Source organism: Anastrepha ludens, chromosome 6 (genome assembly GCF_028408465.1).
Source record: "Anastrepha ludens isolate Willacy chromosome 6, idAnaLude1.1, whole genome shotgun sequence".
Lineage (NCBI taxonomy): Eukaryota > Metazoa > Arthropoda > Insecta > Diptera > Tephritidae > Anastrepha > Anastrepha ludens.
Genome location: NC_071502.1, coordinates 106,885,973 through 106,900,776, shown reverse-complemented (window position 1 = coordinate 106,900,776; position 14,804 = coordinate 106,885,973). Strand labels below are relative to the sequence as shown.

The following is a 14,804-nucleotide window of genomic DNA, read 5'->3' as shown; positions in this document are numbered from 1 at the left end:
ACTCAGGCTTACATACACACATACAACCATACATACACACAAAGCTATACGCAAAGCAAAGCTTGGCACAAAAAATAGTAAAACTTGGCACAGAAAAAGCAAAACCAGCCGAAAACCAGCAAACGATTAATAAAAGTCAATTTATTACAACCGCAGCCGTGACTTTGGAGACGCCGCTAACTTTCGCCAGTTAAGACAGTGAAGGGGCCGAATCACGCGCACTGCGCTACTGACCAGCTGTTTCGACTGCCTAACCGATTTGCGTACCACTTACCAACCGCAAGGCGGTAAATACAAGTGTATGTGTGCTATAAGCGTTGAGGCGCTCAAGGCAGTTGAACGACTTGGTACGTCGCGATGTTGGCTATACTGGCACACTCACACACTCGCCTCGGCCAACTGCCCTGCATACGAGCGAATTATCAAAGCAATTCGCAAAAGAAGCGTGACGCGTCTGACAACTCGCAGCGGCCCACTTTAGCGCCTGCGCAACAGCGTCACACGATCGGCGAAATGGTCACACACAATGGCTACCGGGTACACTTTTGTGATGCGCCATTGTCAGTTAACGATTGGCCGTGGAGAAATGCGCGACTATCCATTACTAAAAAATTATTAATTGAAGTGAAAAAGTGTGAACAAATTATCGTGTAACCAAAAGCGCAAGCATTCAAGAAAAATGTATAAGTGGAAGAGTTTATTGTATGCCTTGCTAATAGCAGGCACCCTAATCGCCACTTGTCCACCTGCAACACAGGCGACATACGAAGTGAATTTGCTGCGCTTACGAAGTGAACCGATTACGCTTTGGCGTCAATCGCAAAATACTTTCATACAATGGGTGCTTTCGCTTTTGCCCAATCGTCCCGCCATACTGGGAGGTCCCGGCGTCACAACAGCGTCGCCCGATGGCGTAACTAGCACCACAGAGTTGCCACTAAAGCCTCAACCAGCTACCGCTACGCCTGCTACAACTACCAACACTACCCCAGAGCCCACTACGCCCGCGCAACCCAGCTCTACGGCGGCACCGACCACTAGCACCACCACGATAGCGCCCAGCACCACAACCGCTGCTCCACCGGTCGTGCTTAATCCACCGCGCAATTGTACGGAATGCGTCTGCGGCATCGCCAACACACAAAAACGTATAGTAGGCGGCCAAGAGACCGAAGTTCACCAGTATCCTTGGATGGCTATGCTGCTCTACGGCGGTCGTTTCTATTGCGCTGCTTCGCTCATCAACGATCAGTTCCTTTTAACGGCTTCCCATTGCGTTTATGGTTTTCGCAAGGAACGTATCAGTGTGCGTCTACTGGAGCATGATCGTAAAATGTCCAACTTTTTGAAAATTGATCGTAATGTTGCAAATATTACCACGCATCCAAAGTACAGTGCGCGCACATATGATAATGACATCGCCATCATACAGTTGGATAAGCCGGTGGAGATGACAGAACTTCTGCACCCAGTTTGTATGCCGACTCCGGGCAAGTCCTTCAAGGGTGAAACGGCTATTGTGACTGGCTGGGGTGCCATTAAAGTGGGTGGACCAACAGCAGATACGTTGCAGGTGAGTGGAGTCACAAGTACTGTGTTAGCTGGGCATTAAATTTCTTAAGCTTTCTGAGCTTAATACGGTGATCAAATACTTAACGATTTCATTCCTGGCTTGCAATTCTAATCTTTTTTTTCGTTAGTTTTGAGACCCTCATTTGTAGCTCTATTATAGGATTAGTAAATTGTTATGGCCCTGAACACTCCAGCCATCTTCCGATAATAATTTAATTTCAGTTGTTCCACTTCACATTTTGGAAAGACATTCAATGTTACGACCCATGCGTTTACACCGAATTATTTCGGAATTTTTGGAAAGTTCTTCATATCACCAGATTATAGTTGAAATATCCTTAATATTCTTTTTAGCCTCATTATGCAGAACACCAAATTTAAATTTCTCTCAAATTATTGCGTTTTTTTTCAATTTCGCATAAAATCGTATATTTAAAGATTTAAAATCTTGTGTAAATTAAACTGAAATTTTTTGAAAAATATTTGCAGAGAACATTTCAGTCCTCAAATGTCCTATTTAGAAGCACTTTTATGAACAATTCTTAAAAGTGAGGCTAAAATTTAAATTTAGAGAGAAGCTGAGGCAATGGTCTTAAAATTTTACTTCCATGAACACTTTTTTTATAACTTTTGACTTTGACTTACTAACTATTTGACTTTGAACCTTTGAACCGAGACTGGAACTAGACTATAACTTGTCTTTATATGTGGCAAACCATGATGCACTTATGCACTTCCGAGCTTATATAGTCACTTATATATATATATAATTGGCGCGTACACCCTTTTTGGGTGTTTGGCCGAGCTCCTCCTCCTATTTGTGGCGTACGTCTTGATGTTGTTCCACAAATGGAGGGACCTACAGTTTCAAGCCGACTCCGAACGACAGATATTTTTATGAGGAGCTTTTTCATGGCAGAAATACACTCGGAGGTTTGCCATTGCCTGCCGACGGGCGACCGCTATTAGAAAAATGTTTTTCTTAATTTTGGTGTTTTCACCGAGATTCGAACCTACGTTCTCTCTGTGAATTCCGAATGGTAGTCGCGCACCAACCCATTCGGCTACGGCGGCCACTTACCTGTACAAACAATGCTACTGGGTCGTATTCCACCTTTGAGTTTTGAAAAAAAAAATATTAACTTTTTTTATCAGTTACTTACTTTAACCTTTAGTAGGTAAAATGATTGAAGTGCTACTCTGGCACTCCACACAATCTTTAGACATTTTCAAAATACTGAAAACTGCGACACATCTTCCAATTGTATTATAGTTTAATAATCACTATTCCACTTCTGACTTTTGAGAAACCACTTTTGCTCTCTGATGTGTTACTAGCTGAAGTAAAAAGTTCTTACCACTCTTTCACTTTATTTGGTTAATGAAATTTAAATGATTACAATTATCTTACTAAGATAAAAGACACTTTCCTACAAAATTTTTGTCCATTTTGAAGGTGATTCTATAATTCTGTGATTCATGAAGTAATCGTTCATACTTTGTTAAAAAAAAATTGTCCATTTAACAAGCCGCTCTTGAGGCAAGTTTTCTAGAGGTGAAGAAAATTTTGCAAATCCTTCAAGAGGTAATAATCGCTTGATGCCTGGGCTATGCGGTAGACGTAATAGCACCATGCACCCAATTACTCGGAGATTCTGTTTCTTCGTAAAAGATTTATTTGGTCCAGTGTCGTCTTCTTGAAACACAACTCCCTTCTTATTCGTCAGTTCTGGCAGACCGCCTGCTTCAATCTGTTCAACTGTTGGCAATTATTATTATTTCATACTCCTGTAGGAGCTTAAGGATTTATCAAAAGTTTTCCAAACATTTCTATTTCCGGACATAAATCTCACGATTTTCCAGTTTCGTTGCGGATAGTCCTTTGCCAAGTTATCAATGGTCTGCCTCTTCTTCTCATTCCTTGTGGACTCCAAATGATAAGGCTTTGTCCTATCCATCCATATTTTCTTTTCTTTATTTCATTGTTGATGCTATTTTGGTGTGTAATTCTCCAGAGCTCCTCGATTGTTATAACTCTTGGCTACCATAACTTGAGTATAAGTATACTTGACAATAGACTTCAAAATTTAGTCGTGGATTCAATGGTAGCTCATAGTAGATGATACTCTTTGAATTCCACCAAACATATAGCAAACTCTTGACGATGGTTTGAGGAGGCTCAAGGTGATTTGACCACCATCGTTTTGGCTTTTTTTCTCAAACGGAACACATTTTTCTGCACTCCTCACCATTCGCTTTACAAATGGACCGACTTCGTTGCATTTCGGCAGAGAATCGCTGGCGTCAATTTGGTTTAAAAACTTTTTTACACCAATTTGTGTGCCCCTCAAGCGTATATATTCTGGAGACCAACCTCATGGAAATGTTTAAAAAAGCTTCTCTCTCAAATATGTATTACCTGGGCAATGGAATAATTCCACACATACCGATCCAACTCCGCAATTTCGACTTTATCAACATTTTTGATAATTGGGCCACCAGATCCAGACTAATCTCTATTACCAGAAGGGAATAAAAAAAAATGCGTCACTTTATTGCTTCTTGAGATTGCGAGGCTAACACTAAACGGACACTGGTTATTCTTTAACAAGTGGAAAGAATTCAAGTCCATGGCGAGAGTTTATAAACTCTGGTTTCGAACCTTTCGAAAACAGCATTAAGCGTGTCTAACCTGTAATGTGGGTAATGTCAAGAATATTTTGGAGCAGCTTCTGTGTCATTACCCTGCATTTTTTACATTACGTATAGGTTACCTTGGTTCTCTGTTCCTCTCCTTATTAAGAGATTACGCGGATCATAGAACCAGAAATCTAGCAAAACCTACTTAAAAGTATTTGGAATGCTGAATCTGAGGTCTACGCTTTCATACGCTCTCTTCAATGGATGAGTAGTGGAGCAGGTAGCGCAGAACGCGGAACCAATTGTTTTGTTCTGCTCGAAGCTACGTTTCGTTACCGTTAGTAGCTCAGAGCAATAGTCAAGAAAACTTTTAGTGCTCTCTGTAGTTGGAACAGTAGCAAAAAACTTGGAGTCGGCCGGAGTACTACTTATGAATTATTCATGTGTGCTCCAGCTACCACTAATGCTCTCGCTACTGTTGCTCTGCTATTGCTATCATAGATGCCATTTGGGCACAGTTCGTTTTTGTTTCGGTGGATGCATTTTTGAGGTGCTACATTGAAAATATAACCGAAAAATCTGTCTTTTATAAATAAATAGTTTCGAGTTTGAGTTTTAATGGTTAAACAAATACTGCCGAGGCCACAAGTGCGGCAGCTCTGCGAGCAATGACTTGATTTGAAAATCCCTTTAGGTTTTCATGAGTTATTGATCTAATAACTCTTCCCTTTACTTCTGCTTGCCTCATTTTACAATTCCGTTTACTACATTTCAATATTTTCTTTTCATATTTTTGCAGGAAGTTCAGGTGCCCGTCATGTCGCAAGAGGACTGCCGCAAATCGCGCTACGGACCAACACGCATCACGGACAACATGCTCTGCGCTGGCTTTGATGAAGGCAAAAAAGATTCCTGCCAAGGTGACAGTGGCGGACCACTACATGTTGTAGCGCCAGGTACCAGAGAACATCAAATTGCTGGCGTAGTCTCTTGGGGTGAGGGCTGCGCCAAGGCGGGTTTCCCGGGAGTTTATGCGCGCGTCAATCGCTATGGCACTTGGATTAAGACCGTCACTAGAAATGCTTGCCTTTGCCACTCGGAGACGAAGAAGATAAAGAAGTTTTAAGGGGAAGGAAGGCGCTTGCCAACTGGACGCGAATAAGATACAGGAATTTCAATGAAGAAGAGGGAAATTAATTAGAATGTGTATGTAGCATAGCCAGGGTAATTTGTGGGGGGATGAGTAGACAAAAACTCGTATGTTGGTCAATTGAGTTGTAGTTGGTTGGTAGGCTTAGACTAGTTTTTGAATTTTTTACTGGTTAGATTTATTTATTTATTTATTTATTTATTGCACTTAATAAACAAAATTCGTTGTGAATGACAATTACGTTTTTCAAGTGGACCCGGACCTCGTAAAATGGACGTTGTTTTTGGCCAGTTTGGGAACTTTCCTTTCAGTAGCATTTATTTTGTTACTAGTTTTGTTGTTGCCTTGAAATATGCTGCTCTACGTGCGCCGTTGTATGACTATCACTGCTGCTATTTTACTGTTGCTGCTGCTGTTGCTGTTTCTTGACCGCCACGGCATCGTGAGTTGGCCCACTGCACCCAACTTGCATACCAATTAATCCCAATCGCGGCCGGTTTTATTTGGGAAAGTTGTTTGAAATGCTGTCGCTGTTCATCGGAGGAGGATATGCGGAGCCATCAGACTACTGATAAACTAGCCGGCAGCCCACGAACCAGCTGGCCAAGTGGCCTAATTGAAGCAACTCTAATCCATGCGCACTTCTATGCTTTCTACGAATATTTCTGGCAATCAGTTGCTGCGCTCTGCTACATCTTAACGGTTCATAATAGTGAATATTCACTTATTGAAAACTTAGCAAAAATATGACTTACAAATTTTGCTTGCTGGCTGTGCTCATCATTATTCCCAACGCGCAGTTGACGACCGCTTCAGATGCATCACCCACCGACCCAACACCAAGTGCTTTGCGGCAGGATAATTTCATCGAATGGATTACTTCAATATTCCGTCCAACCACCACAACGTCTACGCCCAGTTCAACACCACCGACCACACCAACACGCAATTGTCCATCCTGCGCCTGTGGCACCATAAACACCTTCCACCGCATTGTTGGCGGTATGGAGACCGAGGTAAATGAGTACCCTTGGATGGCAATGCTGATGCGACGCGGCGACTTCTACTGCGGTGGCTCGCTGATCAATGATCAATATGTGCTAACGGCAGCGCATTGTGTGCGCGGTTTTAATAAACGCGTTGTGTCAGTGCGTCTACTTTCGCACAATCGTACCGATGGACGTGTGAATACAATCGATCGGCAGCTGGATTCGATTGCAGTGCACGATGGTTACAGTGGCAGGAATTTGGATAATGATATAGCCTTGTTGCGTTTTACGGAACCACTTGAACTGCGCGAGCCACTGAGACCCGTGTGTCTCGCCGAGTTCGGCAAAACCTATGAAGACGAGATTGCTGTGGTCACAGGCTGGGGTGCGGTGAAGGAAGGTGGCTTCATAGCGGATCGTTTGCAGGTGAGTGCGTGACGCTTGAATAAAATACCAAACTGAACGTTTTCTTTTTTTTGTTTTACCAACCACCTTCTCCAGGAGGTACAAGTGCCCGTCATGTCACAGGAGACCTGCCGCAAGAGCAAATATGGTGCCACTCGCATTACGGACAACATGCTCTGCGCTGGATTTGCTGAGGGTGGTAAAGACTCCTGTCAGGGGGATAGCGGTGGTCCGCTACATGTGCGCCATAATGACACGAAGACCTACCAGCTGGCTGGCGTTGTATCTTGGGGCGAGGGTTGCGCACGTCCTAATGCGCCCGGGGTCTACACGCGTGTATCGCAGTACCTGGATTGGATTGAGGAGCGCACGCGCGATGCTTGTAAATGTCAGCCGTCGATGGGAGCAGCGAGTGGCGGAGGGACTGTAGTAGGTGAAAGTAGCAGCACAGAAAGTGCAGGCACGCTTAGTACAGAGACTAGTATGCAAAGTGTGGCAGATACCACAGTTACTTTAGGAGCAGGGGAAAGCAGTAATGTTACAGAAGGGTCGAAATTGTAAGTCTGAAGTAAGGCGGAGATGAATGAAGTGTAAAGCGAAGTATAATGAGAGTTGGACAAAAGATAAAAGAAGATGCAAAGGAATGGGATATTTATAAGAGCTAAGCAACAAGGCAGGCGAAGGGATGAGGGAAAGTGGGAAAATGCAAATAACAAACATGTGAGCTACACCTTGTTTGGGACTTAAGATCTTATAGAATTTACATGGATGAAAATGTCTAAAAGCTCCTAAGCAGACCAAGGCGCGGAAAGGCAAGCAATATATGGATTATTAATTTATGTAGGTTAAAATGTGACAGAAGAGGGAAAACTATTGGTTGGAGTATGTGAAAGTATGGAAAAATAGGTAGGAGTATGGGGAAATAACATACGAAGAAGTAGAGTTAGTATGGCTGAAAATTTTCGAGCAAAAGAAGGGATAAGGAGGTAGGAGAAAGAAGAGAGAAAGCTTAGCAGAGAGTCAGGATTAGAAAGGCTAAGAAGACAAGCTTGGATAATAAAGCTTAATAAGTTTGAAGACTCAATTCTGAAAGTTTTATAGGACAGTGCTGATGAGTTAACAGAAGCAGTTAAGGGAAAGGGGATACGTTGAATACAGATATGCTATTGGCTTGATGAGCGAGCAATAGTGAAGAGTGGAGAAGATTATAAAGTAAATATGGAGAAGAATATCGATTAATAATGAAGATACCATGCGAATTCTTATAATGGGATAGAAAAAAAAAAATCTCGGGATAGAAGAAAAAACTTGAGAATTTAAAAAACACCAATTTTTTCGAATACTTTTCTTTAAAGGAAATAAATACCTTTTTCGCTTCCCTGTCTTCCACTTTCTACCTTCCCTTTTGGTACGCGTTGAACCAAAATGAACGAATTAAGCTTCATGTCCAAGTGAGTACTCTCATCCTTGGGGAAGCTATCTATCCCAACCTAACTTAGGCTAGATGAAAAACAATTTTAATGAGGGTGTCAGAAAAAGTTGATTAGCACTCTCAGGAGAATAAAAAGTTTTGCCGGAAGGGTACGGCTGCTCAAATTGGGATATCTTAAAGAATAATAGAATTCAGTTTATGTAGATTAAAGTGGCAAAATAATTATAACTTCGTCGGGACGTAATTGGAGATGCAAAGGGTGGGAAAGCTAAGAAGAGAAGGTCAAAATTGTGAGATTTTTTAGCACAAAGTATAAGTAAGGTTAGGTTGATATGAAGAAAAAAGATGTTAGGAAAGGGAATAGAAGGAAAAACGGTTGTTCGTAAACAAATTTTTGCAATTACATTGGCTCAGCAGAAGGTAATAGAAAAGAAAACTTAAAAAAATGTAAGGAAAATTCTACAATTGCTAAGCTCTGCAGAATATGGTGGAAGAAAGAATATAAAGAAAAACATTTTTGGTATGAAAAACTCTACGGCTGACGTAATACTCTACATACTAGAAAAGAAAATTTAAAAAAACAATTTTTTTATAAGCAAAACTCTGCAATGCATCAGTTCAACAGCTGATTTTGAGAAATTAACTGAGAGCCGAGCAGCATTACCGCGATACGTGCTGCTCTCTGTGAGAATTTTTTTTTATTTTTTGTGCGCATTACGAGTTGGTGAGGTACCACTTAATACCAGAAGTTATAGGAGACAAAATTGCGCCAATCAGGGAAGCCACTGGTGCAGATGCGTGAGAGAAGTGTGAGAATATGAGCAAGAATGCAATAAGAAGCAATTACACAAACAACACACTAATTATTTGCTCGTAACATCACACACACAGCGATTCTGTCAAATCCACGGAAAGTGGAGTAGCGGCACGAGATGGTCGCATTCTTATTCTTTGTATTCATTGTGACTTATGCGCTTTGAATTTTTCGTTGCAAAGGAGAGGAGTGTGCGCTCTGTGAATGAACGCAGCCATAAATTATATTGCATATTTTATACTTATATAAAATATATACATTTTAATACCTAATTACTACTTTTATTTACTTATTATGGATATGAATATTTATTAAATAGATACTTGTTTTTTATACAAAATTTGTTTTATTTAATATTTACTACAACACAGACTAAGTATAGTGGATGTTTGTTGTATACTATATTGATAAGTTTTGGCTATTTTTCCCCAGATTAATTAAATTTAAAAAAAAAATATATATTTCTTACATAACAAAAAACTCTAACATCCCAGTTTCAAACTTTGAGTAAAATTATTACACACTCATACTATTTCCATAGGAGCTTTTATGGGGAATTTTAGAAAAGTTTTGGGTATGGATTTTTGTAATCCATTTAATTCTATTGTAGTAAAATTAAATGCATGTTTAAATGACTCAAAATTCACGCGCTAATTTTTCATAATTTTTTTCTTGCCGTTATTGCGATCAAAGTATTTTAAGCGTTGGATTAAATTTTTCTGAAAACCACTAAAGTAAAAAAATTTTGAATCAAATTTTACAATTTTTCTATTTAGTTTTCAGATTTAGTGCCTTTCAGGCAGAAGAGAGGGATTACTGCTCTTAAAAAAGAGACCTTTAACTACGAGCGAAGTATAATTATTTATCTACTCGGATAATCAGGTAGCTCCAAAATTATTAGAGTCAATAAAACACTCGTCAAAAATGGTAGTTGTATGCCACAAGCATCGCAATATTTTAAAATAAACCTCTGGTAATTGCAATGCGGAAGAGGTACAACACTAAATATTCACCCAGATAATACATTAATATCGATTCCTTCCTCTTAGCTACGAGAAAATAGATAGACACTCTATCAATGCTGATAATGCTCGTTGAAGGCAATCACGTTTTTGCCAAATAAGCAGGCAAACTTGGCCGGAGTAGAGCCACTTCCGCACAAAATCGCTACTGAATCTTAGAAGACAGTATATGAGAATCACGATAGGGGTACTAAAAGGGCATTGTGCGTTGGAAGGCATGCAAATAGAATTTTATTGATACTGCCAAGATATTGAAGAAGAGAAAACCGTAGAGCACCTCCTGTGTATTTGCATTACTCCATACAGAAAAAGGCTTTCCACGTTCTGATTTTGCCAAAATTAAAAAAATTCATTAAATCCACAGGTTGGTTCAGAGAATATTTATGAGTGTAAGTGATGATCTCCGGTGGACGATTCCATCCTAAGTGTGTTGGATGACAGGCACTCCACCTAACCTAACCTAGATTTAGCAAATTTTGAAAAGCTTCGCATGGAGTTATTTTAGCCCAAATAAGCTTTGGTTGCTTCTAAGATTCTTATTAATTTTGTTTCTAGATTAAAATATACTTAAAAATAATTTTTTTTTTCGAAAAAATATTAACTTTGTTTTTAATTTTTCGAAAAAAAAATTTTTCGAAATAAAATTAACTTGTTTTGAACTTTTAGAAAAAAAATTGTTTGGAAATGAAACTAATACCTTCTAATTTTTAGAAAAGTTTTTTTTGTCATTTTTATTTTAGATTAAAATATACTTTACTTTACTTTACTTTTGTTTAATTTTTAGAAAAAAGAGTTTTTTTTTGTCATTTTTGCACTAAAATGTTCCAAAATGTTGAGATGCTATCATTTTGTTGCAATCAATTTTTTTCCGTCCACACTGCAGAGTAGATTTAGAATTTATTCAAATCTAAACAATTCAGATAATACCTTAGGCTACTTGGAGAAAAAATATTAATGCCCGAATTAAAAAAAATATATCCAATAAAACTCCATAAACCTGCCACTCACAATACACAAGTGCCTAAAGAAAGCACTTAAATACAAAATTTATAACACCGAACGCGTTGAAGTTCAAGAGCCTGACAAGTTGCTGACTGATATCGACTAGTTCTACACATCATTCTGCTACTTCTACTGCATCTAATGCTGCACTCTGCTATCTTCTTCTGCTTCTCATATTCACCACTGCATTTATTTCTTTTTATTTCTTTCATTTCCACACGCCCACGCCCTCCCACGTGCATCCAACAAAATTGATTCGACAGCTGATAATGCCAACATTGAACGATAGGCTCGAAATAGAAAACTAAATTTTAATACCTGGTATTTGTAATCCGAAATGTAATTTCCACACCGTATAATTGAAAATCAAATCAAAAACTTAAGCCACAACTAATCGGATTTTGGTGCTGCATGCCATTGCATGCCTGACTGACTCAATTGACAGCTGCCATAAATCGATCGTCACCTTGGAGACGCGCGCGCGATCATAAATTGAGCTGCCTAAGGTGTGATCAGCTAAGTTGCTGATGGGAGTGAGGCATTGCTGAAAGAAGGAAGGAAAAATACTTATGCAACTAAGGTGCAGAAAAGCGCATGGCTTAGCTGTTCACTATAGGCTTTCAATTTAGGGAAAGCAGCTTGAAGTTAAATTTGGTATTGAAGTGAATTGAATGAGTAGAAAAAAAATCGATAAGCCTTAAAGGTAGGGAAATAAGCTAGCAGAAATACCGATGGATATTTGAAGACCAAAGACAGAGTTGAAAATATTGCGTAAGATGCAGACGCCCAGGCGTCTCTTATAGATGTTGATTTTTTTTTCATTATTTTATTGAATACTTATTTTCGCAAACAGTTAAAAAAGAAACTGGCTTTGAAATGCATCACTTTCTTTGTAGTGAAATTTCCATCGCCAATTATAGTTGAAAGAGCTAATCGCCTAAAAGATGTAATGCCAAAAATGGATCTCATTTCAATTTTGGTTAGCCGAAGCCATTAAATAGAGCAGGTTAATCTTAATATATATAATATAAGTTAGACCTTCAGGGCTGTAATAAAAGGGGAGGCTGACTTCAGGCATTTGTTTTAATACAGAACCGCTCCCTGAAAGACAAGCGCCCTGAAGCAGGTCATCTGTTAAGAACAGATGCTACTGCCGTTTATAGGTCGTCGGATTAGTCCCATTGAAACTCCCCAACTTCTAACTTTCTATTGTAATTCAACTCAGATTGCTTAGCACTTCCAGCTCGTGAGTTTCTTGCGTTACGCAGAAAGGAGGGATGGAGCTCCAGAAAAATAGACTCTGCAGCTTTTGGTGATCATAAATCAAATGCGTTGGGGTTGATTTACTAAAACTCCTTTTCTCCCTCTTGGGATCTAATATTCGAGACGTGTTAGTTGTCGCTTCTCTCTCATGGATTGCTTGAGTTGAGCTCAAGAACTCGAGACTCAAAAACCAAAAAACAAAATCGGCGTTTTTTCATCCTACTAAAACCACTTCGCGTATACTTTTTCTATCGTCACCTACGACAGGGTTGCTTACCACATGTTGCCCAGAAGTTGCCGACGAGATTGACTTTAGTTTTGCGTTCGTATGAGTCCAAATAATTTATGAGACATAGTCTTAAGAATAAGTAAAATTCCCCTATGATGGACACTTACCCTTGCCACTCATTTTAGGCTAACCTCAGACCAATTCTTCAGTTCATGGCTTACACCTCAAAATATCTCAATTGGGTTTCATTGGTATAATAATATTGAGGTAGGGTATTTTATATTCATTCACTTACATGGCGTAGAATGGGTTAAATGCTACCTCAGAAACTTCATCGGATAGGTTTTGGTTTTTTTGACAAAAAAGCGTTGGTGGACAAAATTGATTAAATTTCTCCTGGATCGCACAAAATTTTCTATAGCTACAGTCGGGTAAAATCTATTTAATCTCTGTTGAAATCCCGATATAATCTGTTTTTGAGTCTTCCAATATTTTCAAAATTTTACGAATGTAAAAACTTAAAAAAAGAAAGATCTCTTCCATGTAGTTGGAGATCTACTTATGCTTTTAAAGCACTTGAATGGCTTAAAGCTATAGAAGTGCGCATGAAAAATTTGATTTTTCAAAGCGAAAACATTCAGAATTGCATTCGCAAGTCCCCCCATTTACGGAAAACAACTAAAAACATTTCAAAGTATTTCAAAAACAGCTGAAACTCGAACAAAAGAAGTCCAACATGCGAGGAGCTTAAGAACAAACAGAGCCAATTGCGCCCACGCGTCGTCAATAATCCGCAGCAATCAAGTGCGAGCAATCAAATATAATAATTGGTGTGCGCATAGGGATATATGTGTGTGTGTATGCGTATGTGCTCGCTAAAAGATCCAACTCTGGGCAAGTTGCATGGGCACTGCATCAAGTTGCAAACGCGCGCTGACAGACAACAGCTGTGTGTGGCAGTGCGCCCAGGAAGATAAAGTGACAGCAGAGGAGGAAAACGGAGACGAGCGCAGGCATAACACCGAGAGGGAGTTGACAATGCGTGATAGACAGACTGGCTGGACAGACAGACAGACAAACGGACAGAATGCATGCACACTATTTACGCTACTTTACGACTGCAATGGTCTGTTGAAGGTAAAGACAATCGACAATTCGACAGTTGAAGCCATAACATAAACAACAGCAAAGTGCTGAGAAAGACAACAACAGCATACATATAACAATAGCAACGGTGTTACATTTATTCTTACTGCTGCTGTAGTTGTTCTTGTTTGGGTAATCTGCGACGTGCTTGTCGTCAGTCGTCAGTCGTTTGGATAATTGGACATTTTTATCCGCTTTTAGTGTTTATTTTTTCAGTTTTTTTATTTTTAATTTTATTTGAGTTTTTGTGCCCAGGCATTCATTGGCATGTATTTTATTAGTGTTCTGGCTTCTGTTGTTGTAGCTGGAGTACTATGGCATGCAACCTTAAGGTAGTCCCTGCCACATAAAATAGACCACTTAAAGAACGAAATTACGCCCTAATTTTGCTGGATGAGCGGAACCCGAAAACACTTCCGCGGCTACTGAATGAAGGCGTATTATGAGAGGAAGAAAGAGACTGAGAGATTTGGTAGGCTGGTATACCTAATAGTGTATATACATATGTATATAAGTAGACATGTGGCTATGTATGTACTTATATTTATCTATGAAGGCTCACACGCAAGTCGTTCTATAAGCGAGTGCTCGTATGGAGCTCAGTAAGCTTTGTTAGGGGTATTCGATGACTTTTATACCCAGTGCTCTATAATTAAGTTCGTTGCTTTAAATGACCGACAGGCTGTTATTATATTTGAAATGTCACTCAATCACAATGCAAGTCCTCCATTGAACGCTCTTTTTCGAAAACTAAAAATTGTCATACTTCTGCAACTGATATGGAAAATGGAAATACGGGCAGCAGGGTAGGCCTCCGATCTTAGACTTTGAATATATAAATTATGGAAAAGTGTTTTCCCGCTGGCGGTCGCTCTGTTAACCGAGAAACGTCGACTCTACTTTTGTCCGAATCAACTTCTGAAAGACCTTTTGAAAAAAAACAACTACCCTCAAAAAATTTAAAAAGTGTTCCCACGCATTTTTTTATCTTTTTTGTATTCCCCTATAATGGAAGTGAAAAGTAAAGCTACTTCCTCCAATTCCACATATAAAATATTATTGTTAAAAAATTGTGTTACAATTCTATGTTTTTATAGGGTTGGCTTATGTTTTAAAATAAAAAAGCAGGGCTAGTGTAAC

General features: G+C 39.4%; 2 protein-coding genes across 2 annotated transcripts; both read left to right on the top strand.

Annotated features, from left to right (window-relative positions):
* The first annotated feature begins 679 nt into the window (after positions 1-679).
* On the top strand, positions 680-5,495 carry LOC128867220 (trypsin-1-like). Its single transcript, XM_054108321.1, has 2 exons — positions 680-1,573; positions 5,012-5,495. The coding sequence occupies exons 1-2, from the start codon at positions 680-682 to the stop codon at positions 5,336-5,338; spliced, it is 1,221 nt and encodes a 406-aa protein (XP_053964296.1). The 3' UTR covers positions 5,339-5,495.
* A 613-nt stretch (positions 5,496-6,108) lies between these two features.
* LOC128867219 (trypsin-1-like) lies at positions 6,109-7,317 on the top strand. Its single transcript, XM_054108320.1, has 2 exons — positions 6,109-6,777; positions 6,853-7,317. The coding sequence occupies exons 1-2, from the start codon at positions 6,109-6,111 to the stop codon at positions 7,315-7,317; spliced, it is 1,134 nt and encodes a 377-aa protein (XP_053964295.1).
* The last annotated feature ends 7,487 nt before the right edge of the window (positions 7,318-14,804 follow it).